General features: G+C 35.3%; 1 protein-coding gene across 1 annotated transcript in view; it reads left to right on the top strand.

The window, feature by feature from the left end:
- Positions 1 to 25,538, top strand: part of LOC134528847 (uncharacterized) — a 217,637-nt gene that overhangs the window by 126,277 nt on the left and 65,822 nt on the right. Inside the window, exons 19-21 of the mRNA XM_063362514.1 lie at positions 2,563 to 2,633; positions 17,680 to 17,788; positions 21,222 to 21,313. Coding sequence (XP_063218584.1) covers positions 2,563 to 2,633; positions 17,680 to 17,788; positions 21,222 to 21,313 — 272 coding nt within the window. The remainder of the gene's footprint in view (positions 1 to 2,562; positions 2,634 to 17,679; positions 17,789 to 21,221; positions 21,314 to 25,538) is intronic.

Here is a 25,538-nt window from a genome sequence, read left to right as displayed (position 1 = left end):
CACAGTACAGAAAATTAAATACCAATCATTGCTACAAACTGGGGTCAAAACGCTCGAAATAACGTTACTAAAACAGCTAAAAACGGAATTGAAATTTATACACATATTAATTAAAAAGGTTACCAAAGACTTGCTTTAAACAAAGCAAGTGCTGAATAATGACCTACTTTAAAATTAAAAATGCACCGCTAAACTACATTAATAACAAGAGTGCTTTAAAAATAACAAATAAATAATTTTAAACATTATAAAAATGTACTTCAGAACCACCACGACTCAAATAACAGAGTGTACTTAAAGTCTTGCAACGAGTAAAAGTTTAACTCCTCTTTGAGTTCAACATTGACCGCCACAAATTTTATAAGGAATAAAGTCACTAGATGAAAGTCCGTTATGAGGTTAACAGACTAGTTCCAGTTGCAAGAATAGGCTACTAAAACGGAATTTAAATAATTGTCACTTCAATACCCTGTGTTGTGAAGGTATTGTGCAGAGAATCTTAACAGTCGAGTTCTTTTAAATTGAAAAGCTGTAATCACTATAATATTAAATCGTGCAGAAATACCGCAGCCTTTTCCCAATAAACACCACGCTGCCAGAGATAACACCAGCTAGCAAATATCCCAGAGTCCCTCGTTACGACGCTTTATTAAAAAAATAATCCACACAACGGTAAAGTTAATGCTATAGGATGTCCGAACATATTTAGTTCACTATTATTCGGCTCAAAATTAAGATAACTATGAATTTCAAGTTGCCCTTAAATATTAATGTAAGTGAATACGTAAGCATTGTTGTTAGAAATACTATTTGCTGTGGTAAATTACTACGACACATTAAGTACTCAAGTAATTCCGCAATAGCTTGTTTGGGGCCATGCACTCTATGTTCTCAGAACAGTTATTATACACGCAGCTTGGAGCCACATGCATTCTGCCTCGAAGCACACATTTAACCATAAAGAGGGAAAGTCCAATTCCATAGTGCGAAGTAAAGTTGCACCCAAAAAAAAAAAAATAAAGAACAGAAAACACGTTTTTATGACTAAAATCTACTGCAACGATATTTGGGTAGCTTCGTGAAAGTTTATTTCAGAGTCGACGAAAGAATTTGCAAACAACTACACTGTATGTTTCCAGTAGGAACTTCCTTTTCATAGACACGTTATTAAAGAGAAGTTACTTTAAATAGCTCGCCCGATTTGTGGCCAACATTTCAGGGAAGAAGCTCACTTTTAAAACAGTAGCGCCGCAGGATTGGGCTCTGCCTCGGGCTTCGCTGTGGCCAGGAACACACAGCCCGGCTCCCCGTGTTGCGGGTTGCCTACAGTGGCGTAGGTTAGGCGCAGTGCAGATACTGACCTGCTGCCATGCATCCCGAACCAGAACTGCGCGAACGCGACATAGCTCGCCAACAGGTGGAGTAGTGGTGACAGTAGTGTCACCCCGCGCCTACGAAGCAAACTAAAACATTTCCGTAGTTAGGGTACACCGCAAAGGAATGTTCAAGAACGGGGGAGAAACAAAAGCTATAGCGAGACTAACATTTAAGTAGTACTAAGACAAAATTAAATCAAATTAAACAAATAAAACAAATAAAAAAAACAGCATTTCCGAAATACATGCATATATATATATATATATATATATATATATATATATATATATATATATTATTTGGGGAAATTTAAATTTGAACACACGCCTCAATTCGATCAACAAGATACAATAGGATCTGGTTCCATCTTTCTCTACAATTGATCCAAATGGCTACAATAATTTCAACATGGAATAGGTTTTTTAGATGCATGTAGTTTAATCAATTTTTTTATTGTATGTTGCTCGACTCTCGATGTTAATTTTTCTTCACACGTTAGTTAATTTTCCTACGTTTTGCGAAGTAAGAAGAAATCTTAACCATTCAATTAATATATTTCGGTCTTTACACAACGTGAGACTCACATACAACGAAAAAGCCACACATTTTGGACAAACGTTCTTCAAGAGGACGTATATTTAAACACTAATTTCTAACGTTTTTCACTTGCCTCTTTCCTGGCTTGGACCTTGTGCCTGCCTTGCATGCTTCCTGTGTTGATATATAGATTTGTCTTGGCCTTTGCCCGGCTTGGACCATATGTCGTGCTGGCTTCGTACATGTCTCGGGCCACGTAACGGAACTGCATCAGCCATTTTGTTAATGAAGAGAAAATATGATTTAGGCTATTGTCACACAGATTATAGGAATCGGTTTTATTGGAAATATGATTTGCTGGTTCGTGGCTAAGTTGCAATGAACAATAATTATATTTTTTTTAAATATTTTACACATTTATTGATATGTGGTTTAAAGTCTGTTCGAAAATATTATATAATATTAATATTCATTTTAAGTAAGAATTTTTTTTCCAATTATTGTTCTTATTTTTTCAATGGAATCACCTGACAGTCTTGATGGTAGTGTTCGGAAACTTACATGTAAAATTGAGTTTTGTATGATATTTGTTAGTTTGGCAAGTAGCATAGACTGGTTTAGTTTCTTACTGGATGGTATTGCCAACAGGTTCCGAAGGAGGCAGTGATTCATCGTTGAACTCGGAAGAGAAGGTTTCTTCAAGTCACCCTTCGAACGTGGTGAGCATCCTCAATTTCTTCAGTTCATTAATCCGTCAATTTATTATTATTTATTATTTCAGTTTTTATATAAATGAAATGCCATTGTAACAATCTGGAAATCTTCAGTGGAAAAATGTTTTGATACACAGTGGCGTAGCGTGCCATCTCGGCGCCTGGGGCGGGAAACCCATTTTGCCGCCCCCATTCTATAGGTGCTTAATTAAAATTAAATTTCACATGCAATGAGGTACCTTTTATTGAAGTTAAAATAGGATGAGCGGTTTTACAAGCGGATTCTACGGGCCTTATGAGCAGCGAAGTCAGAAATAACTTTGTCAAAATCAATATTAGCAGCCAATTCTTGTTCAATCGACAATTAAGTCAAGTTTGATAGTCTATCGGAGTTATGTTCTTATATATTTTTAACGCCTTTTTAGTAATTATATTTAATTTTCGGAGCTCCGAAGTATATGATCAAATTATAATTTTTCGGGGGAATTGTTAAAGTATTTTTTTAGTATTATTATATAGCTATTTTTTATAAGTAGTAATAGGGTATGTATTTTATGATGGATGCACCGATTTGTGATGAAACGATTTTATGATATATATATATTAAATGTTGTCATATAAATTTTGTGTCTTTTTAACTTGCTGCCTCCTCTCACTGTTCGCAACCTTATTAGTATTTTTTAAGCCTGCTATTAGTTTGGGTTTTAATATTTTTTTGGGTTTACCTGCGCTCGCGGTACGGGGCAATATATGAGTTTTACTGTGTCCCGGTTTGCGGAAGTTGTTTGGTTTGCCCTGGGTTAAGGTCAAACTTTACAGTACAATGCGTAGTACTAAATTCAATGAGTGCGAAAGAGAGGCATCGACACGGGCCGACGCGTGAAACAAAAGATTTTGTATGAGTAATTAACATAATAAGGAGTGCCGCTCAACTCGGCACGCGCGCGCCGGGCGGCGCGGCGTGATGCGATGTTGCTGTTCGTATGTAAACAAACAAACGTTATAAAGAGCTCTGTCAGTGATTTCGCAGTTTTTCTTTTAAATAAATATTAAAAAATAGTTGGTGCGCAAAATTCTAGATAAAAATGGAACATTATAGTGTGTCTGACACATGTAATGAATGAATCATAGATCAGATCTCAACCCGCTTCACCGGCGACCCGCCCCCGCGGGCTGCCGCCTGGGGCGGGCCGCCCCCTCCGCCCCACCCACGCTACGCCACTGTTGATACAGCAATGAGGCTGAGAGTTTATTCGAAATAAGTCAACTACCTAATTTGTTTTTCAATAAGTCAGTACTTCAATTCCATCCCATCAAATCTAGTTATCTTTAAAGGCGCATATGTCCACAGGATGTTAAGATTAATGCATTGCCAACATCATTTTAATCACAAATGGCGAGAATTTGTAAAAGTAATATCTTCATGAAACTACACACCAAATAAAAATGCGAAATATTTAATTCCATGTTCATAAAGGAAAAAAAAAATATATCTATACATATATTACATTAAAATTTTACTAAGACTGTGAATTTATATTGAAGTGTTTCAAATGGGCTGTCGAATATACACACACCCTAGACTATATTTTTGTAATTCAATGCCACATACTTGTAAAACAGCTGACTGCAATATTTGTGTTTTTTATGATGTGAGATTATTATGTCTACAGCTTATCGTTTGAATGGTATGATGTTTATCGGCTGTTTGATTTAATAAAAACAATCAAAAATATATCTGTGTACAACATATTATCCGGCTTGAATATTAAGTGTGAGATGAGAAAATATACATTTGGTATGCAATGTTAGGACTATGTATGTAGAGTTAAATTTGTTATAAGAAAATTACACGAGTGTGACTGGTCTCTACTTATTATGATTAAATTCTACAAAGTTAAAATTTATTTATTATAATGGCAACACATGCGAAGAGCAGATTCTATGCGAATCGTTATTTATGAAGCATAAACAGCACTATTCCATGGTCGTAGGCGCCACTATATCACCCGTTTGACTTACTTAAATACCATAGTGTCTGTATCACAATTCCACTTTAGACACGGTTTTATTTAAATGCTAATTACATGGGTTTCTGTGCACAATCATGACACAAAGAAAAATTGTTTTTATTTTTACCAGGGAAAAAAATTTCAAATGGTTAAATATCACATATAAATTTTATCTACTAACTTTTGGATACGCATAACTATCTACACTTAAAGAACTATGTGTAGTGTAATTTTCTAAACGAAATTCATAATAAGATATAAACTTAAGTATAAGCACTCGGTATAATATGTTTTCTTATATTTATCTAAATACAGAAAAGCCAATATCTTTTCAATTAGGTAAATGCATTGAACAACTGTGATTAAGCATCATACCGAATCAAAATGTAACAATTTCTACGTTTTTCAGTTTAATTCTACAATTTGCAGTAGTTTTTAACAGATTTATATCTGCAGTATCTGGGGCAAATGACTGATTTCCTTGACAAAACCCTGAAAATTAAAATAATATATTTATTTGTAATTCTATATTTTGTGTTATGTAATGTCCAGAGCAACTAAAACCACAGGAAAAGGAACATTGTTACATCCGTTTACCTGTGAGAAGCCTTCAAAGTTTAGTGATTATACGACTTCCATATTTTTTGCTTAATAAGGTTCAAAAATTATGATAGTGTCATTCTTGTTAGTGGCAAAAAACCTACATTGAATTTATTTTGCAATTACAAACCATCTTTTCCGATGTTGGTGATTCCGTTAAACATTATACATGTATGTATTAATTTGGTTATCAATTTTCTTTTCTGTGTAATGCGGAGTTCGGTTTACACATTCGTACATTCTTAGACTTACAAATTTGCTCCACAAGGCCTAACTTTGATTTTAGTGCTCACATATTCAGAAAACCTATCTTTATACCACGCACAAACACGACGTGCCACTCTTGCCAGCTGAGCGGGAAGCGCGCATGAGTGCCGACGCGCGTCTGAGCCGCCTGGCGGCCCACAGGTGGGGCTGGACCTGTCCGGACAAGTTTTAGCAAGAGCAGGGCTGCCAGTAGTGAGTGCGAGTCATTTAGCGCAGGCTGCCTTCAATGCAGACATGTCGGTCACATTCACTTCACGTAGAAAGTAATATTTGGAGCCTTCGTCACTTACATGCGTGTGAACGTGTCGAAAATAAACTTGACATGAGCGGTAGGAATGAATATTTTAGGTGTTCCTTAAGGAGAATTAGTTCGCGCGGTAGAAAAAATGGGAATAGAACAACAGAACCGAAAAACATTAATTTTGCTTGCAACTTATTGCTGGCCATAACAGTGCGAATCATGAAAGCTTCTTTACCAAATGCACTCATTATAATTTATAGATTATAATAAGCTGCATTTTTTATACATTGCATTGGCATTTAATTCTGTTACTGTGTATAAGCGTCTGTTGTAAAGTGAACCTTTCAAGTAAAAGTATATTAAATTTAATTACCATTTGATTGTTAGTGCTATTAAACGTTTAATTAAGTTACGAAATTAATATCTGTAATCAATTTGTCGTTTCAAGTTTATATTTTCAATGTAGTATTGTTACATCTCAAAGGAATTTTTTCTTGCCTTCTTTTTTTTAATTCAAATTTTGGAATCTGCAATCTATATGTGTCACCCGGACTACTAAGCGAGTTCTGTAGAAAAGCATCAACTTCTTTAAGTTTACTCCTCATTTTTCAAAGCTTATTGGCAGAAATCTTGGATACACTGTAATGCTTTCATTTGCGAAAACCAAATTAATATCAAATTATTCATTTTTTATTTATAATGTTAGTAAAATACAGAAAAAAGAGACATCCACTTTTAGAAAATATGTATTTCATAAATCACATATGTAAATGGTTTAGACTAAATAAAATAAGGAAATTTACACATAATAAATTAACTTGTTTATGTACAAATGATTAACATGAATTTATATATAAAATTTAAGCTCAATTGTGTTTTTCAGAAAATTAATAAGAAAATCATAACTTAAAATTGTACCTATTAAATCAAATTAGCATAGAAAGCTTAAGTAATCAATAAATTCCATAATAAACATATTTTTCCTACACGAAAGGTCACACCAAAAATGATTTTGAGAGTATATGTGGGCACAGTATAAGAAGGAAAGAGTAAAACGCTATAACTTATGCTTCATCTGTAGTTCAGCTATTAGAATTCTTACACCCAAAAACTGCAAAATAATGAAGCGAAAAATTATTCCCTCTTTTTAAACTCCTTCCGGTCATGACAGTTTTTTTTAGTGATAGTGATATGATGATTAGGATAAGGTGATTTAAAGACTATGATCTACATATGACACCAAATATATTAGTTGTCAACTAAGTTAAAATGTATTTTAATTTAAACAGATTTCTGCTTATATTTGAACTTATATACTTTTTAACTCTGTGCCTGACATACATGATAATTATTAAAATATAAATTTATGCTTACTGTATTATGATTGTCCTTTTTGTTTGCTCATATAGTGACAGGGATATTATAAAAGTTATAATAAATTACATTATCTTAGAAATATGTTTTCGGCAAAGGAAATCGGTCATTTGCTCTACTGTGCAACGTGGGAGGTAGTTATGTGTTTTCGGTAATTTACACTGCCTCCATGTTAGAGTGTGGTACGAAACATAAATACCAAAACATATTTTTATCTTTCTAGAGCCGTTGGATTTTTAATGTACTGACAGCAAATACGTGTTGGTAACTCAGGCAATATCAGTTTAACTTTTTTTAAAAATTGTACAGAATTTATTATTCTGTACAGTGTATTTTCGATAAACCACAATAGTAGTGTGCTTTGGTAGGTCCGAGGGCACAAAAAATACATAAACAGATTCTGCTAGCTTGTAAACTTATCATTGTTGAGCAAAGATAGAGTTCTAGTACAAGCAAGAATCTGATTATGTATTTTTTGTTTTTATTTTAAATTTTTTTATTAATTTATTTTTATTTTTAAATATTTTTTTCTGTAATTTTATGATATCAAAGAAAACATGTGTCGTTTTTCTCCGTGTGCTCCTGATTATTCTTATCAATATTTTGATGGTTAATCCATGTGCTTGCGATCATTCCTGCGGTTTCGGTCAAAGGTCAAAGTCACACCCATCCAAGATGACAGCCGTGACGTCGCAATCCAAGATGGCGGACCGTGAGAAATCTGAGAAGCACTAGCAGGAAGGACGAACTTCCTTCTCCTTGAAGACTATCGATGCCATTCTTCTTATGCGATCGATAGTGAACAACCCGCATCCCGCATAAAATAAATAAATATTATTTTACCTGCAAGCAAAACGTGACATCATCTGATGTTGAAAAGCGGAACTGCTTGCAGCAAGTACCTTTGCATGAAATAAATTAACTCTCACCACTGAATAGTGCTATTGTAGTCAGTTAGAGACATAAAGTTTCGTAGCCATGCGGCCAATTAGTCATGCATTCTCGTAACCATGCGTTCTGGAAGCTTCGTAGTCCTATAGCCTCGCGATGACGTAACCTTGAAGACTTGCAATCGCATAGTCTCGTAACCTCATGGCTCGTAGTCTTGTAGTCATGGTGTATTGGAGCCTCGTAGACTTGAAGCTATGTAAGCAAGTAGCTTTGTAATCTTATAACATAATGCTGATGGTGTAGATGTAGCAAAAGAGAAAATTCCATCGAAGACAAATGTGTCAGTTGGAGCCTTGTAGACGAGTAGCTTCGTAGTCAAGAACTCATGCAGACTTGTATTCCTGTATCCAAACAGTCACGTAAACTCGTTTTCTAGAGGATTCGTAGCTCTGTAGCCTCGCAGTCTCGTAAACATGAAGATTCGTAGTCACGTAATCTCGTAACCTCATGGCTCGAAGTCGCGTAGTCATGAAGTCTTAGGACCTCGTAGAATTGAAGCTACGTATCCGAGTATCCTCGTAGACTTGAAGCTACGTAAGCAGGCGGCCTTGTAATCTTATAACATAATGCTGGTGGTGCAGTTGGAGCAAAAGAGAAAATTCTGACGAAAACAGATGCTGTAATTGTAGCCTTGTAGACGAGTAGCTTCGTAGTCAAGTACTCATGCAGACTGGTAGTCCTGTATCCTCGCAGTCACGTAAACCTGTGTACTAGAGGCTTCGTAGCTCTGTAGCCTCGCAGTCTCGTAAACTTGAAGATTCGTAGTCACGTAGTCTCGTAACCTCATGGCTCGTAGTCGCGTAGCCAGGATGTCTTGGCACCTCGTAGAATTGTAGCCTCGCAGTCTCGTAACCATGCGTTCTGGAAGCTTCGTAGTCCTATAGCCTCGCGATCACGTAACCTAGAAGACTCGCAATCGCATAGACTCGTAACCTCATGGCTCGTAGTCTCGTAGTCATGATGCATTGGAGGCTCGTAGACTTGAAGCTACGTAAGCAAGAAGCCTTGTAATCTTATAACATAATGCTGATGGAGCAGTTGGAGCAAAAGAGAAAATTCCGTCGAAGACAGATTCGGTAACTGGAGTCATGTAGACGATTACCTTCGTAGTCAAGTACTCTTGCAGACTTGTAGTCCTGTATCCTCGCAGTCATGTAAACCTGTGTACTAGAAACTTCGTAGCTCTGTAGCCTCGCAAGCCATGTATAACTCGTAACCAGCTAGATCATTTTAGACACGTAGCCATGTGGTCTCATAGTCTCTTAGACTCGAAGAATTCTAGCCTAATATATTTGGAGCCAAAAGACTTTTGGGACCAAAAGACTGTAGTTGTCAATAACTGATGGAGCCAATGAATATTGGAGTCAATGAATATTGGAGTCAATGAATATTGGAGCCATTGAATATTGGAGCCAATGAATATTTGAGCCAATGAATATTGGAACCAATGAATGTTGCAGTCAATGATTATTGGAGCCAATGAATATTGTAGCAAATGACTATTGGAGCCAATGACTATCGGAGCCAAAAGACTGTTGGAGCCAAAAGGCTGATGGAACCTTTTGGAGCAATTCGAGCTAATTGATATTGGAGTTTATGGATATTGGAGTCAATGAATATTGGAGCCAATGAATATTGGAGCCAATGAATATTGGAGTCAATGACAAATTAATGTGCTTCCTTTTCGTCGATAGTGCTGCCTTTTCGTTGTCGGTGCTTCCAAATGTGCTTCATTTTCGTTGGCGGTGCTGCCTTTTCTTTGTCGGTGCTTCCAATTTTGCTTCCTTTTCGTTGGCGGTGCTGCCTTTTCTTTGTCGGTGCTTCCAAATGTGCTGCCTTTTCGTTGTCGGTGCTTCCAAATGTGCTGCCTTTTCGTTGTCGGTGCTTCCAAATGTGCTGCCTTTTCGTTGATGGTCCTTCTATTTTTAATGTTGTTTTGACTCTAGTATTATTGTAAATGATTCTTGATTTGACTAGCTTATTATTCCATCCGGTGCATGTATATAAGCGACTCCTAGACAGCAGGTCGCTCAGTTTGTTATGTCGACGACGGTGTAAGGATCACCTAGATTATTTCATCTGGTGCATAAGTCGCGTAATTACCTGTTCTTGAGAACTCGATGGCATCTTTACCGACTTTAACGCCGAACTCGATGGACGTTGTACCATCGTCTACGGGAACCTTGACGTCAGCGACGACAATGGTGGAGCAGATCTCGTTGGCAACGACGACGACGTCAACATTGGAGGAGATTTCAACAGATGTGATACCACCAGCAGAAGATAGCTTAATGACTACTGAGCTGAATGTGCAGGAAACCACGACGATCGACGATACGACCTCGATGGAGACTTCAATGGATGCTGATTTGACAACTAGCGAACATAGGTGCTGTTACTGCGACAAGATTTTCTCAAACAACAGCAATGCTCGGCGACACGAGAGGAGCGAATGTGTCAAGAACCTATATCGTAAAATGTTTGTTTGTGAGAAATTTCATAAGCAGTTTGCCAGAAAATATAATATGAAAACGCACATGAAGGCATGCAAAGGTCCTGCTGTGCGGCAGAAAGTAAAGGTTTCGTCGCAACAACGATGCATCGATGTGCATAAGAGAATGCCTGGAAATGGCACTACTGTTGCAACGCCTGTATCTGGATCGGGTCTGAAAAGATCGTCTTCATCACCACGGTATCCTTGCAGCTACTGTGATACGTCGTTCGCATTTTACCATGATGCACGAAGACATGAGCGGAGCAAATGCACGAAGAATCCTTCTCGCATGAAGTTTCGATGTGATGAGTGCCTTAAATGGTTTACTCGAATTGACAGTTTGCGACATCATGCGAAAAAATGTAAAGGTGGAGTCTGTGCTCCTACTGCTGAACTATCTGCCGACATTTCGACTTCTCGCTTTAGATTGGAGACACGAAAGCGTACAACCAAAAAAACAGATGCCCAGCAACCGATTGTAATGACGTCTGAACATGGAACTAAACCTAAGACTGTGTTCGGAGCATTACAAGTGAACCATAATGGCTTCTACTTGGCGCAGTCTGCAATTCGTGGAACGTTGAAAGACTACTATTATCTAAATACGTTCGGTGAGTCGAAGGACATTTGTGATTTTCTTGACGATATCAGACAGAAGATAATCAATCAGCTTACTGATGATGTAGCAACAAACGGACCTTTGAAATATAACTTTGGACTGTATATATGGAAAGCCATATCCGTTCGATGACAAAGTGAAGAAGTGTGCATTCAAGACATCGGCTGCAGTAATTTACAGTTCTAACGATGTGAAGCAAACTGTTAAAAACGGTATACAGAAACTCTGTCAAGAAGAGGTAGACTATGTCTGTAAAGGTTCTGGCTGGACTCTGTCTAGTATAAACCGATTGGAGCTAAGAATTAGTCATTTCACACCGCTGTGGAACTAAATGATTATAAGATTGCTGGCTTTCGTAAGTGATCCTGTAGTAGAATAGAAATTATGTAATAAATATTATGTTTGTAAAAGAACTTGCGGTGTTTAATTCCTCGAACCTGTTATTATTATGTTAAATTGATGTTATATTAAATTTTTTTTGCATCATCCTAGATCGTACCAAGGACCTTAGTCGATCTAATTAATCAGTATATTGATCGGAAATTTATTTAATGATTTCTGAACTTTTTCCCGGATCTCTAGCATTAAAATTACACATTTCCAATATGGTGGTCTTGATGTCTGATAGGATGGTGGTCGTAGAGGATTTAGAGTCTCTTTACGAATGTTGAACATGGTTTATTTAAATTATTTTTTACATAAGATTAAACATTATTGCAACGATCGGGTATCGAACCGAGGACGGGAATCGATCGAATCAATATGTAAATTAATGAGTGATTTATTTAATGAATTTTGGAACTTTTCCCGAATTTCTAGCTAAATAATTACGGATTTTCAAGATGGCGGCCAAATTACAAGATGGCGGGTGTCACAGTAATAAATGGTTACTGCACTCTAGCGTATACGAATTAAACTAACATGTCATCGGCGCACTCTAGCCGACGATACAATGATGATGGTTTTCCAGCAATGAAGACAAGATGGCGGCCATTACGTCATACTAGATGATGATAAAAAGTGGTGGGAGTCAGTCTGCCAGCACCCACCACAAGGGAAGGATCGGTCGTCATTTTTATTTTTTTGCACTCGTCGGGTTCGAACCGAGGACTCCGAGCTCCGTGTCGAAAAAGTATGCTTTTTAAATATTTTTATTAAATTTTTATTATTTGAATTTTTTTAATAAATTTTAAAAAAAATTTCGTTAAAATCGGATAATAAATTTAAAGATGGCGGCCATAACGGAAATTGAAACGGCGACGTCATCATCCAATATGGCAGATAACACATCGCCGGAATGTTCGAGAACACAATGACGTCATCCAAAATGGCGGATCCAAGATGGCGGTTCCAAAATGGCCGTCGGGGTCAAGGTCAAATCCTGATAGCGGCTTAACAGTGGCTTGAGTTAAGGATGCTTAAGCCACTTTTAGGACTTTTCTAGCCGCTGGGATTTTTACGGAATAAAACGGGAAATTTTCCCTCGAAACGGGAATTTTCCCCCGAAAACGGGAAATTTTTTCTTAAAACGGGAATTTTGGAGTCATTTTGAGTCATTTTTGAGGAATTTTGAGGAATTTTTGCCGCCGTGACGTCACAAATCCAAGATGCCGGACCGAAAATCACAATCCACCGCCTGGCGCCTGATCTCGGACCGGCCAATATATACTACTTACCTTCACTATAATAAGCTGTATTTTTTATACACAGCATTGCCTTTGCATTCAGTTAATATTTAGAAGCGTTTGTTGCAAAGTGAACCTATCTAATAAATGTATATTACATTTAATTACAATTTCCTTGCTAGTGCTTTAAAAGGTGTGATTAAGTTAAGAAATGAATTACTGTGATTAATTTATTGTTTCAGTTGTATTTTAAATGTAATTGTAATATTTCTCAACGGATTGGTTTCGTGGATTCTTTTCTTTTATTTCAATTTTATAATCTGCATGCTATATGTGTCATCCGGATTGCTAAGCGAGTTCTGTAGAAAAGCATCAACTTCTTTGAGTTACTTCTCATTTATTTAAAGCTGATTGGCATAACTGTAGAGAAATCTTGGGAATGCTGTACTGCTCCCATTACTGAAAACTGAATTCATATCAAATTATTTATTTTGTAGTAACAACTTTAAGAAATCACAGAAAGACGAGACATACACTTTTAGAAAAAGTGTCTTTCTTAATCAAGTTAGTGTAGAAAGCCTAAATAGATAAAGTGTTCAAAAATACCACATTGAACATATTTTTCTTACTCAGAAGGTCACCCAAAAATGATTTTGAGAGTAATGTGGGTGCAGTATAAGAAGGAAAGCGTAACAGATTATGACTTGTGCTTCATCTGTAGTTCAGCTATTAGAATTCTTACACCCAAAAACTGCAAAATAATGAAGGGAAAAATTATTCCCTCTCTTTAAACTCCTTCCGGTCATGACATTTTTTTTTTTAATGATAGTGGTATGATGATTAGGATAAGGTGATTTAAAGACTATGATCTAAATATGACACCAAATATATTAGTTGTCAACTAAGTTAAAATGTCTTTTAATTTAAACAGATTTCTGCTTATATTTGAACTTATATACTTTTTAACCCTGTGCCCGATATCCATGATCATTATTAAAATATAAATTTATGCTTACTGTATTATGATTGTCCTTTTGTTTGCTCATTTAGTGACACGGATATTATAAAAGTTATAATAAATTACATTATCTTAGAAATATGTTTTCGTCAAAGAAAATCGGGCATTTGCTCTACTGTGCAACGTGGGATGGTAGTTATGTGTTTTCAGTAATGTACACTGCCTCCATGTTAGAGTGTGGTACGAAACATAAATATCAAATCATATTTTTACCTTTCTGGAGCCGTTGGATTTTTAATGTACCGACAGCAAATACGTGTTGGTAACTGAGGCAATATCAGTTTAACTTTTTTTAAAAATTGTACAGAATTTATTATTCTGTTCAGTGTATTTTCGATAAACCACATACGTAGAATGCTTTGGTAGGTGCGAGGGCTGTATATTTAGCTATGGTTATTTCACGATTATAACATAACGGCCACCATCTTGATTAATGTTGCGACTGTCACCATTTTGAATTATTCCTTTTTGGTGGTCATATTGTATACCTTGGACCTTGAGCTTTAGCTTGAACTTTGACTATGGATTTTGACCTTCCCTTTTAGCTTGACCAATGGCTATGAATATTGACCTTGCACGTGACCTATAACATCGAAAACTTCTTGATTTCCGCCATATTGATATCGGTGTGCTCCACTCTGAGAGTGTTGCACATTATGTTAATGTAGAACCTTCCACCATATTGAATTTTATGTTACATCCACCATCTTTGATTATGTATTACAGCCACTTTATTCAGTTCTATAATCATGTCCTCCATATTGTTTTCGTTTGATGGTGGCCACCATTTGGATGACATCACGACATCTTGTTTTTTTTCTTTTGTTAGAGTCTATTAACTTTGGATACTGCCATGGATTTTCGCTATTTATATTTAGAGAGTGTTAGCATCGCTCCTTCTCATTCTCGTAAGTTTGATGTGCCACCATTAAATATTAATGTTGTTAAGTAATCCCTTTATCGACCTAATGTATTGTATAAAATTCGTTGGAAGCGAAATGATTCGAACCATGACTTTTTACACCTACCTATAGGTTAAAAAACATATACGCCTTTGACCATGCGACTATAGATATATTCACCAGACCGAAAATTAAATACTTTATATAACAATAACACACATGTATTCGAAATAATTTTTTAACAGATGATAACATCACCAGCGAGACGGCATTTCCGCCATATTTATTTTCAATATTTGCTATTAGGATTGTTAGTAACATGTAGTGCTCGAAACATCTGCTAGAGAACGCTGTCGCCAACTTGTTTTCATTATCTGCCACTAGGAGTATTAGTATTCTGTATTGCACACATCGTTTGATAAAGGGTGCTGTCGCCATATTTGTAAACTTTATTCCATCTAGAGTTCAGTAGTGCCAATCACCAGATGGTCTGTTGTCTTAGCATCTGTCAATTCTGTCGTCCATCTTTGCCGATATGTTGAAAATAAGTGATATACCTAAAACATAGAAATTAGGAAAACATTAAAACTTTTTTAATAAACTATCGATTAAAAAATTATTAAATAATTATATATATCCTTGGTTCGAATCCTGGACGGAGTAAAAAAAATAAAGATAATTTTGCCTAAAAATATTTAAAATTGAATATAACAGTTATTTCTAAAATATTCTTTATTTCTTACTAGCCTCCAGTAAGAAGCAGATCACATATTGGTGGGCATGATGAAAAATGTTTTTATAAACCTAAAAATTAACTACAAAATTAATCAAAAAATCACCTATTAATATACTGATTGACTAAATCGATTCACATTCTTGGTTATGTTTTCTCAGTGCAAAAAAATCTTTATTAAGGTAAAAATAAATATTTTTTTTAAATTTTAAAATAAAATAAAAGTGATAGGTTTAAGAAATAAAACAAAACATTTTTAAACTTAAGAATATTTATTACGTAATTTCTATAAGTACCAAACTAAACAAATTAAAAGCATATCTTAATTACTACAGCATTCTTAGAAAGCGAAGCGAGCCATTGCATGCCTTGTGATGTGTTATCAGAGCATGTCCACATGACAATCGATTAACCAGGCACGTCCATCCAGTGGCCACAGGCACGTCCATCCAGTGGCCACGCGCAGTCAACGTTTGGCCACGCATGTCCAGACGGTGGTCAGGGAAGTCAAATATATGGCTAAGCATGTTTTGTAAGCCAATTCATGTCAAGTTATTGGTGATGTACGTCATTCATTTGGCCTGGCCCGCACATAAAGTAGGTGGCAAGTCGCATTCATTAGATGGCCAGGCACACCTATTCATTGTCCAGGCATATTCAGTCGGTGGCTAGGCACATCCAGTTGGTAGTCTAGGAATGTCAGATAGATTGACCAGACATTTAGCAGGTAGGCCAGGCACACCTAGTGAATTGGCCAAGCATGTCCATTTAGGGGCCAAGAATATATTCAGTAGCCAAGCGGCCTTTTTTACAATACTCAGTGGACATTTTAAACAGGATATGTACAATTTCAGACGTGTAGGTCAAGCGACCCAGAAACAAGAGTCCTTCATTATATATACTTGGAATACACTTCTAACCAAGTAATGTACCTATATTGTTAGGTGTATAGACCATACATCTCCGAAACAAGGGGCCTTCTTCGTCGAAACTATTTGTATATTTCAAAAAATAATGGCTTATTTAAGCAGATACGACAATAATCTTCAAACTGACTAATCTACAGTAAAGAAAAAATCTATGAAAAAATAGAACTCATATATAAGCAATTTTATCTATATTACAGGACCAAGAATCCTTGAAAAATGCTTTAAGCTTACAACATGATCAACAGGAGATGAATCATTAAGTCGTCAATTATGAGTACAAAATAGTTTTGTCTAAAAAAATACAAATGGACACACATTCGTCAAAAAGGACACATTAGCCACTCATTCATCAAAAATGACATACGCACAATTTACGTTCAATATAAAAGGACACATATTGGGCACAAACTGGATACACACTGGAAACACTTTTAACAAAAAACACACATTTACACATTCACTTTATGTCCATGAGACAAAGCAATGCTGACGCTCTCTAGGAAAAAACAACAAAGATGTCAGTATCCTAATTGTTGTCACACAGCAGAACAAAAATATAAGAAGGCAGCAGAGACGTCTACCTAGGTAGCGGCCTCCAGTAGACGAAAATAGATGGTGGATGTGACATCAGAATCGAAAAATTTTGCCGTGATTTCAGATCCAAGATGGCGACATTATATCAAAATTCAATATTGCAAAAGGTTGTTATCTAAAGAAAAACTGCAGTGTTAAAGATTTAATGATGGTATAATTATAGATTGCAGAAACCAAGATGGTGTCTGTGGTAAATTGTCAATCTCAAATGTCAAGGACAAAGTCAGATGCCAAGGGTCAAGTTCGAATGTCATGCTTAAGGTAGAAATCAATATCAAAGGTCACCCAATATGGCCCCTATGATATCAAAATTTAAATGGCATATGATGTCATAATTCAAGATGGTTTGTGTTATGTCAAGGTCTTGATGTCGGATTGACGAAAAAGTGAACCGGCAATGTCATAATTCAATATAACCTCCATGACAACACATGTCGGTAATAGACCCCATTTCACAATCCGGACCCTGGACCATGCGCTCTGACCTACCAAAGCCCACTACTGACATCGAATATGTTATACACAATGTTACAAATATTCGGCTTTTGCAGGTAGGCCTATAATTGTCACATTTATGGAACTTCAGTGTTGTTTGAATTTTTTGCAAAAAAAAAATTAGCTTTGAGCTCTCATCTAATAACTGTTAATTAAAGATTTAATAAGTATTTTTTTTCTTTTAAACAACATTTTTAGTACGGAGAAACTTCTAGTTCGGAAGAGAACGAGTGTGAAATTTGCGGGATGAGACGCGATGAAGAAGTGGAAGCTAACGTTATTCAACCCCATTATCCTTCAGCATACGGTAAGAGATACTTTATAATTTTATTCTGAATAACTGAGTTTCTATGTATAAGTGTAACTAATGATTTATGTTTGTCCTATTTGTTGTAATTTGAACCAAGAAATTGACGGATTTTTTTTTTCTTTTCTATGACATTAGACAACGTTTCAGTCCTAGGGAATGAGAAAGCTTTGAAATAATTAGCATAATATTGGTAAAACATTTATGAATGAGGTTGCCATGAAACCACGTATCAATTATCATCACCGCATGATAAAAAATAATTTTCGTTCCACAATTTGTTTTTCACTTTACTTAGCCTAAGCATCATTATTACAATTAAATTTATGCAATAGAAAAATCTACATTTTTGTTTCTTTGTAATGATAACTCATACTACTTGCACATAATAATATAATGTACCATTTTTTTTTCAAAATAAAACCACCATTTCCGACATTTTGATTAATAACATAGTATGGTACAACAATATTAACAAAAGTAAAAAAAAAAAAACACTTGAAATCTTTTTCGAGATCTACTAATATTTACCTAATAATCAGGATTTTTTTTTTCATCGACAAGTCTATCTAAATCTGACAACAATTTGACGTATTTAATGAATAATTTTCTTACAATTCTAAAGTTGGAGCTAAGTTTTATAAAACCATACCTTAGTGGATGTACTAACAAGTAGGCCCTATGTTATTAATTAATGGTACTTTATTACTTGGATTGTAGAAATTTAAATGTAGGGAATAACAATAAAAATATTTTGTCATTGGATGAGTGTGCCGTCTGTGGTTTTTAATCTATTGTAAAACTACAACTAGAGTTGAGAACTATTTTAAAAGTGTTCATACCAAATGTATTGATGTGTCAAACACAACTTTATAATAGAACAACTATTATTTAATACTTTATGTTATAGTTTATAGGCATAAAATATGCTAAATTGTAGTACTACAATTTTACAATTATTAGGTAGTATGGAATTGTAGAGATAGCGCAGCGATAGTCAATCAGTAGAGACCCGTGAATTTCGCGGATTCATTTCGTGTTATGCTAAATTTCAAATTATTATACCTTAGTGCTGCTTCTGTCATTGGTTCTCTGTTAATCTGTAGGACTGAGGGCCAATTAGAGACCCTCACTCATAGAAATGTCGAATCACAGGCCACCCAGTCGAGACGACTCACAAGTCAACAGCCAATGAACAGTTGGCATTTGCCCGAGTGTATAGAGGATATTGGAGTCTATCCTGGAGGTCATTGAATCCGCGAAATTCACGGGTCTCTATCAATCAGTAGAGATACAAGAAACTGTTAGCCTGCCTACATATATTTATACAAGTCCGGTTCGGTCTAGTGGAAACTTTTGGAATATTTGTTTTTGTAAAATTGCGTTTTTTTTTGGTACTAAATATTTTCATCTAAATTGTTAGAGCCGTTTTCGAGATATTGTGTGTATATATATTAGAATTTCTCATTTAATAGTATTCGATTCATACGAAATATTTTGTTATAAATGAATAAATACCTAAATCTCTTGTATCTTGGAAACTACTCTAACGATATGGATGAAAAATTTATATTTAGCTAACTTTTGCTTCTCAAGTTTATCTAAATACGTTTCTTCCCTGAAAAACCACGAATTCACATAAATAAATTAAATTTTTTTTTAAATAATCTCTCCGAATGAAAATTATTTCTTTAAAACAAGACATTGTTAAACATCAAAACAAGTTTAATTTTCAAGTAAAAGGGACATTTTGAAGGGTAAAGTTTCCCGTAATCTATATTGTAGCTGGTCACTAACCTGAACCCTGTGCGAGCGCTTATTAAACTGTACTCTCTTATAGAAAATAATTAAGGAATCAGAAATGTTGTAATGACAAAGTCAGTAATGATAAATACATATATGACATTTTTGTAACGGCTGGGTTAAGGCTAACTCTGTTCAGTTCATTCCACAATACAATGAAAAAAGTTTCCTCATCTAGGGATTCTGTTTAATTTTATAGTATTCATTTGTACAGAAACAAGTGAAAATATAAACACAAACAATAAGAAAATTGTTTTTATTCTTCAAACGTTAGGAGTTGTTGTACAGTTAAATAATGTAAAACTCTTCCCAATTCACTGTCGATTTATTTTTAATTCCAAGTTCTACTTTAAGATTCAACTTAATTTTTTTTCTAGATTTAAAACGTTTTTGAATTTTACATTAAGGTTCACATTCAAATCGAATAGTTAATACAATTTAATGAGAGGAAATATTATGTCAAAGTGTAAGTCAAATAAAAATGTTGATATTGATGAAATTATTATTTAATTATATTTCAGCGAATCATATAAGTAGTATATGAATGAAGCTACGATCCCTGGGTCCTGGGTGGGATAACGTGGTGCCGACAGCCAGGTTGGACTATAACTTTATTGCGGCCGTTTTGGTGTCAAATTTTGACAATAATTCTGAAAAATTGACTAACAAATCCTCAAAATTCACAAAACAAAATTCCTTATTTCAAGGGAAAAATTTCTGTTGTTAGAGAACATATCTCATTTTTTCCTCAAAAATCTAGACAGACAAAATTTTCTCGAAGAAGGGCAATTTTCTTCAGAGAGGGGCAATTTTCCTTAGAGAGGGTATTTTTCTCAAAAGCCAAACCAGAAGTTATGACACTTAAAAATTTCACCAAAAAATTCCAAAAAATTCCAAAATATATAAAATAATTGTTTACTTGGACAGTTTAGTTACTTAATCCATCTAGGTCCTCGGTTAGATTTCTACGAGAGTAAATAGGTAATTTATGTATATAAAAATTAATCATAATTACAATTTTAATAAAACGTAAATAACAAATATACTTTTGGCTCATTCAGAATTTAACCCAGTCTTTAATAAATCTCATACAACAATAAAATACCATTTTTTAGCCCTAAAATAGTTAATTCTCTTAACATACATTTTTAAAATCATAAGTGTATAAAACTTACTGTAGACTGTAGACTATATTCAAAACACATTTTATAGAAAATCAATTTAAATATAGTTAATAGATTATATGCAAATATGGTTTGCGAGCTTATTTTGTTAATTAAGAGAAACTATGTTTTCGTCTATTTTCAGACAGTTGAAATTAGTCTATGTAATAGAAAATACGATTCGCTGAAATGTGTCCGTTAAACATGGCAAATCTCCATAAAAATCTATAAATTGCACATAATCATTAATATGTTATTTAAATACTGTTATAAAATTGTATAAAATATAAATATAAATATAAATTAAGAACTTTTATAAACAATCATTCTATAATACTTTTCAAAGGAATCACTTTGAGAGTCTCTGTTCGTTTTGTTTCTGTATACTTAGAGTGCGGTATTGCATTGTTTTCTTTTGGCGAGTAGCATAGACTTTTTAGTTGCTTACTGAATGTTATTGCCAACAGAGGTTCCATACTTGAGTGACTGTACGTCGACCACGGAAGAGAACCCTTATTTACTTCCAGATGAGATTAATTTACCCAGTACTTCGAACCAGGTGAGTTCATTCAACCGTCAATTCTTTTCGTTCCAGTTTCTTCATTAATCAAGTGCGATTTTTGATAAGCCAAAGCGATACCTTTCAGTTACTAACGAGGACAATCTCGAAATCACTATCAGTGAAAAAATGTTTGGACACAGCAATGAAGCAAAGCGTTTATCCGGAATAAGTATGTTCCCCACTTTTTTTTACAACCAGACAATGCTTCATTCTCATCCCATCAGCACTCGTTATCTCGAAAGACGCAGATGTTGACGTGATTTTAAACTCAACGTTTCGCCATTCTCATTTCAATCACAGCATGGTGAGAGAGTGTAAAATTAATAACATCTTTGTGAAACTACACACCAAATTAAAATGCAAAACATTAGCGTCTATGTTCATATATTAAAATATATATATTAATTTATAGTTTTAGAAAGACTGTCTGAAATGTAACTCGCAATGTTTCAAATGGGCTTTGGAATATACACACATCCTAGAGTATATTTTTGTAAGTAAATGCTACACACTTGTAAAACAACTGCTTTTAATATTTTTTTTTTGTAAGATGAGAGGCTACGACGGCTACAACTGCCAATTTGAAGGGCATTTTCATTTGATTATAGGCAGTTTGATTTACTAATGACAACAATCTAAAATATAAATCTGCGCACAACATACGATCCGGCTTGAAAATAAACTGAGTCAGGTGTACACTAACAATGAGTCAGTACACTTTAAGGACTAAGTATGTAGAGTTTAAATGGTTATCATAATATTACACGAGTTTGGCTGGTATCTACTTATTATAATTAAATAACAACAAATAAAATTTATTCATTATAATGGCAACAGCATGCTACGAGCAAGATTCAAAGTGAGTCGTTATTTATGAAGCATAAATATAACTATTCCTTGGTTGCAATGTACACCTTAACACACAGTATGACTCACTTAAATAGCACATGTTTGTGTCATAATGCCCATTGGATGCACTATTATCTATAATGACACAGACATGCGATTATTTATACAAACATGCAACGTATAAAACTGATTTTACATTTTTGCCATGAAAAATTAAACTAATAAGAGGTTAAATATTACTGAGAAATTTAGCCTACGGATGTTTGCATACACATAACCCTTCAAACTTAATGTACTTATTTGTAGAATGGTTTTCCAAACGAAATCAATAGTAAGCTATTAAAAAAAAATATATGTAAACAATTGGCATAATATAAAACAAACCTACATATTTCTTAAATTTATCTAAATATATGATATGTCAATGTAATTTTCATTTAGTGCAATGTTTTAAACATCTGTGATGGATACAGCTTCATGCCAATTCAAAAGTAAGTAATTTACATGTTTTTTCAGCGAAAGTGCAATCATTTGTAGTAGTTTTTAACACCTTTATATAAACAGTATTAATGATACGTGATGTCCAACTTTCAATCTGGTGCAAATGACTGATTTCTTTGACAAAACCTAAAAATTAAAATAAAACATTTACTTGAAATTGTTTATTTTGTGCTATGTAATGTCCATAGCAACCAAAACCACACTAAAAGGAGCATTGCTACATCTGTTTACCTGTGAGAAGCCTTCCAAGTGTAGTGATTATGCGGCTTCCATATTTTTCGCTTTATAACGTCAAAAAATAATAATAATCCCATTCTTGTTAGCGGCCAAAAACCTACATGGAATAAATGATACAATTACAAACCGTCTTTTCGGATGTTGGTGATTCCGTTAAAAGCTATAAATTTACGTAGATATTAATTTACGTAGATATTAATTTGGTTATCAATTTTCTTTTCTGTTTAATGTCAAGTTCGGTTTACACATTCGTACATTCTTAGACTTACAAATTTGCTCCACAAGACCTAAATTTGTTTTTAGTACGCACATGTTCAGAAAACCTATCTTTATACCACGCACAAACACGACGTGCCACTCTTGCCAGCTGAGCGGAAAGCGCGCATGAGTGCCGACGCGCGTGTGAGCCGCCTGGCGGCCCACAGGCGGGGCTGGACCTGTCCGGACAAGTTTTAGCAAGAGCAGGGCAGCCAGTTGTGAGTGCGAGTCATTTAGCGCAGGCTGCCTTCAATGCAGACATGTCGGTCACATTCACTTCACATAGAAAGTAATATTTGGAGCCTTCGTCACTTACATGCGTGTGATCGTGTCGAAAATAAACTTGGCATGAGCGGTAAGAATAAATATATCAGGCATTACGTTCCGGGAATATTTCGCGCGTTAGGAAAAAACAGAAACGAAAAATTATTTATAACTGCTTGCAACTAATAGCTGGAAAAAAACTGTGCGTGTCATGAAAGCTACTTCACCAAAAGCTCTCATTATAAATGGTAAATTATGATAAGCTGCATTCTAATACATAGCGTTGTCATTGCATTCTGTTACTGTGTAAAAGCGTCTGTTGTAAAGTGAACACTTCAAAATAAAAGTATGTAACATTTCAAAACAATTTTGGTTGTCGTGCTATTAAAAGTTTAAATGAGTTACGAAATTACTAACTGTGATGTATTAATTGTGTTAGTTGTATTTTTAATGTATTTGTTCTTAACATAGTTTTTTTGGATTTTCTAGTTAGAGTTCCGCTTATATTTTTCATTATGTATTACCACTGTGTGCAACACTTATGAATATCACTGAATTAAAAATTTAATTCTATAGTTTAATAATTATGTTTTTTGTTTGCTCATTAAGTGACAGGGGTATGGTAAAAGGATTAATAAATTGAATTATACTAGAATGTAAGTAGGTTTCGTCCAAAAAAAAGTCGGTCATTTGCTCCACTTTGCGATGTGGGAGGTAGTTATGTGTTTGTCATATATTTTGTAAAAATCATTAACATAATATCAAATGTCTTTTAGTAATGCACATAGATGTACGAACACTGCCCCAAGGTTATACGGGGGTACGAACCATAAATATCAAAACTAATTTTTACCTCGCATGGGCAGTTGAATTTTTAATTCATAGTCAGCAAATTCGTGTATAGGTAACTGAAGGCATAATAGGTATCAATAAAAATTCAACTAAACAATGTTCCGAATTTTTGATTCTATTTAGTTTATTTTTATAAACCACATCAGTAGTGTGCTTTGGTAGGTCCGAGAGCAGGGTTCATGGTCCGTATTGTACGATGGGCGCTATGACCGTCCTCCGATCTTAGAGCGGCCATCCGAGTTATGTCACATTTGCACTTTATCATTATGCTGATATCACGACCTTGACATAAGGCCCGCGATATTTTGATTTATGGCATTACATCCACCATTTTGAATTGTGATGTCACGGTGGCCATATTGGATTATATTTGACCTTGAGCATGACCTTTGAATTTAACCTTTGACCTTGGTCTTGTCCTTTAATGTCAGTAGACATATTATTTTCCGCCATAATGACATCATGCCGTCGTTGTACTTCACTCCCTGAGCATTGCAGTATTCGTTGCGGTAGAATCTTCCGCAATATTGAATTCTGATGTCTCATCCGCCATCTTAAATTACGACATCACAGCAACGTTTTGGATTCTGACATAATGTCTGCCATCTTTTTATTTTTTCGTCTGCGGGAGCCACCATCTTGGATGACATCACGACGACATCTAGTTTTTTTTTGTTCTGCTGGAGGCCACCATCTTGGATACTGCTATCTTTGTTTCTGCTTTATTCCTATAGAGAGCGGTAGCATCGTTCTGTCTCATGCGAATAAGGTTGATGCTCCTTTACCTACCGATGTTGTGTTTTAGTCCTGGCCTCGGCCAATCGCCGTTTATTAGACCCACGTTTGGAGGATCAAGTTTTGTGCAAGAGGCCCACGGTGGGAATGAAAATGTTGTAGGCCCAGGGGTTTGCACGGTTTGAAGGGGCACACGGACCCGGCGGAGACTAATATGAGGTAGTGACGTCATCCTTTTGGGAGAAAGATTTGGACCCTATTTAAATTTACTAAGATCTGGCCCGCTCTCAGCGTCGGGCACACACAGGTGGAAGAAGATGTAAACTCTTGAGGCGACCCACACGCCTGTTACCGGTAGGTCGTCGACACGTGGTCAGTAATCAACACAGTTTCTCTTACACGTTTTTATTAACTGGCCAAATTATTCACGCTCTCGCACATACCCAATCCCGTGGCCGCACGAGTGATCCACGTAGTTAGTTCGAAAGAACCTGCAAGTGGGGTGACTGACCGAGGCAAGCTCCGA

This window comes from Bacillus rossius, chromosome 2, assembly GCF_032445375.1.
Source record: "Bacillus rossius redtenbacheri isolate Brsri chromosome 2, Brsri_v3, whole genome shotgun sequence".
Lineage (NCBI taxonomy): Eukaryota > Metazoa > Arthropoda > Insecta > Phasmatodea > Bacillidae > Bacillus > Bacillus rossius.
Note: the sequence above shows the minus strand (reverse complement) of the source record. Positions and strands in the feature narration are given on the sequence as shown.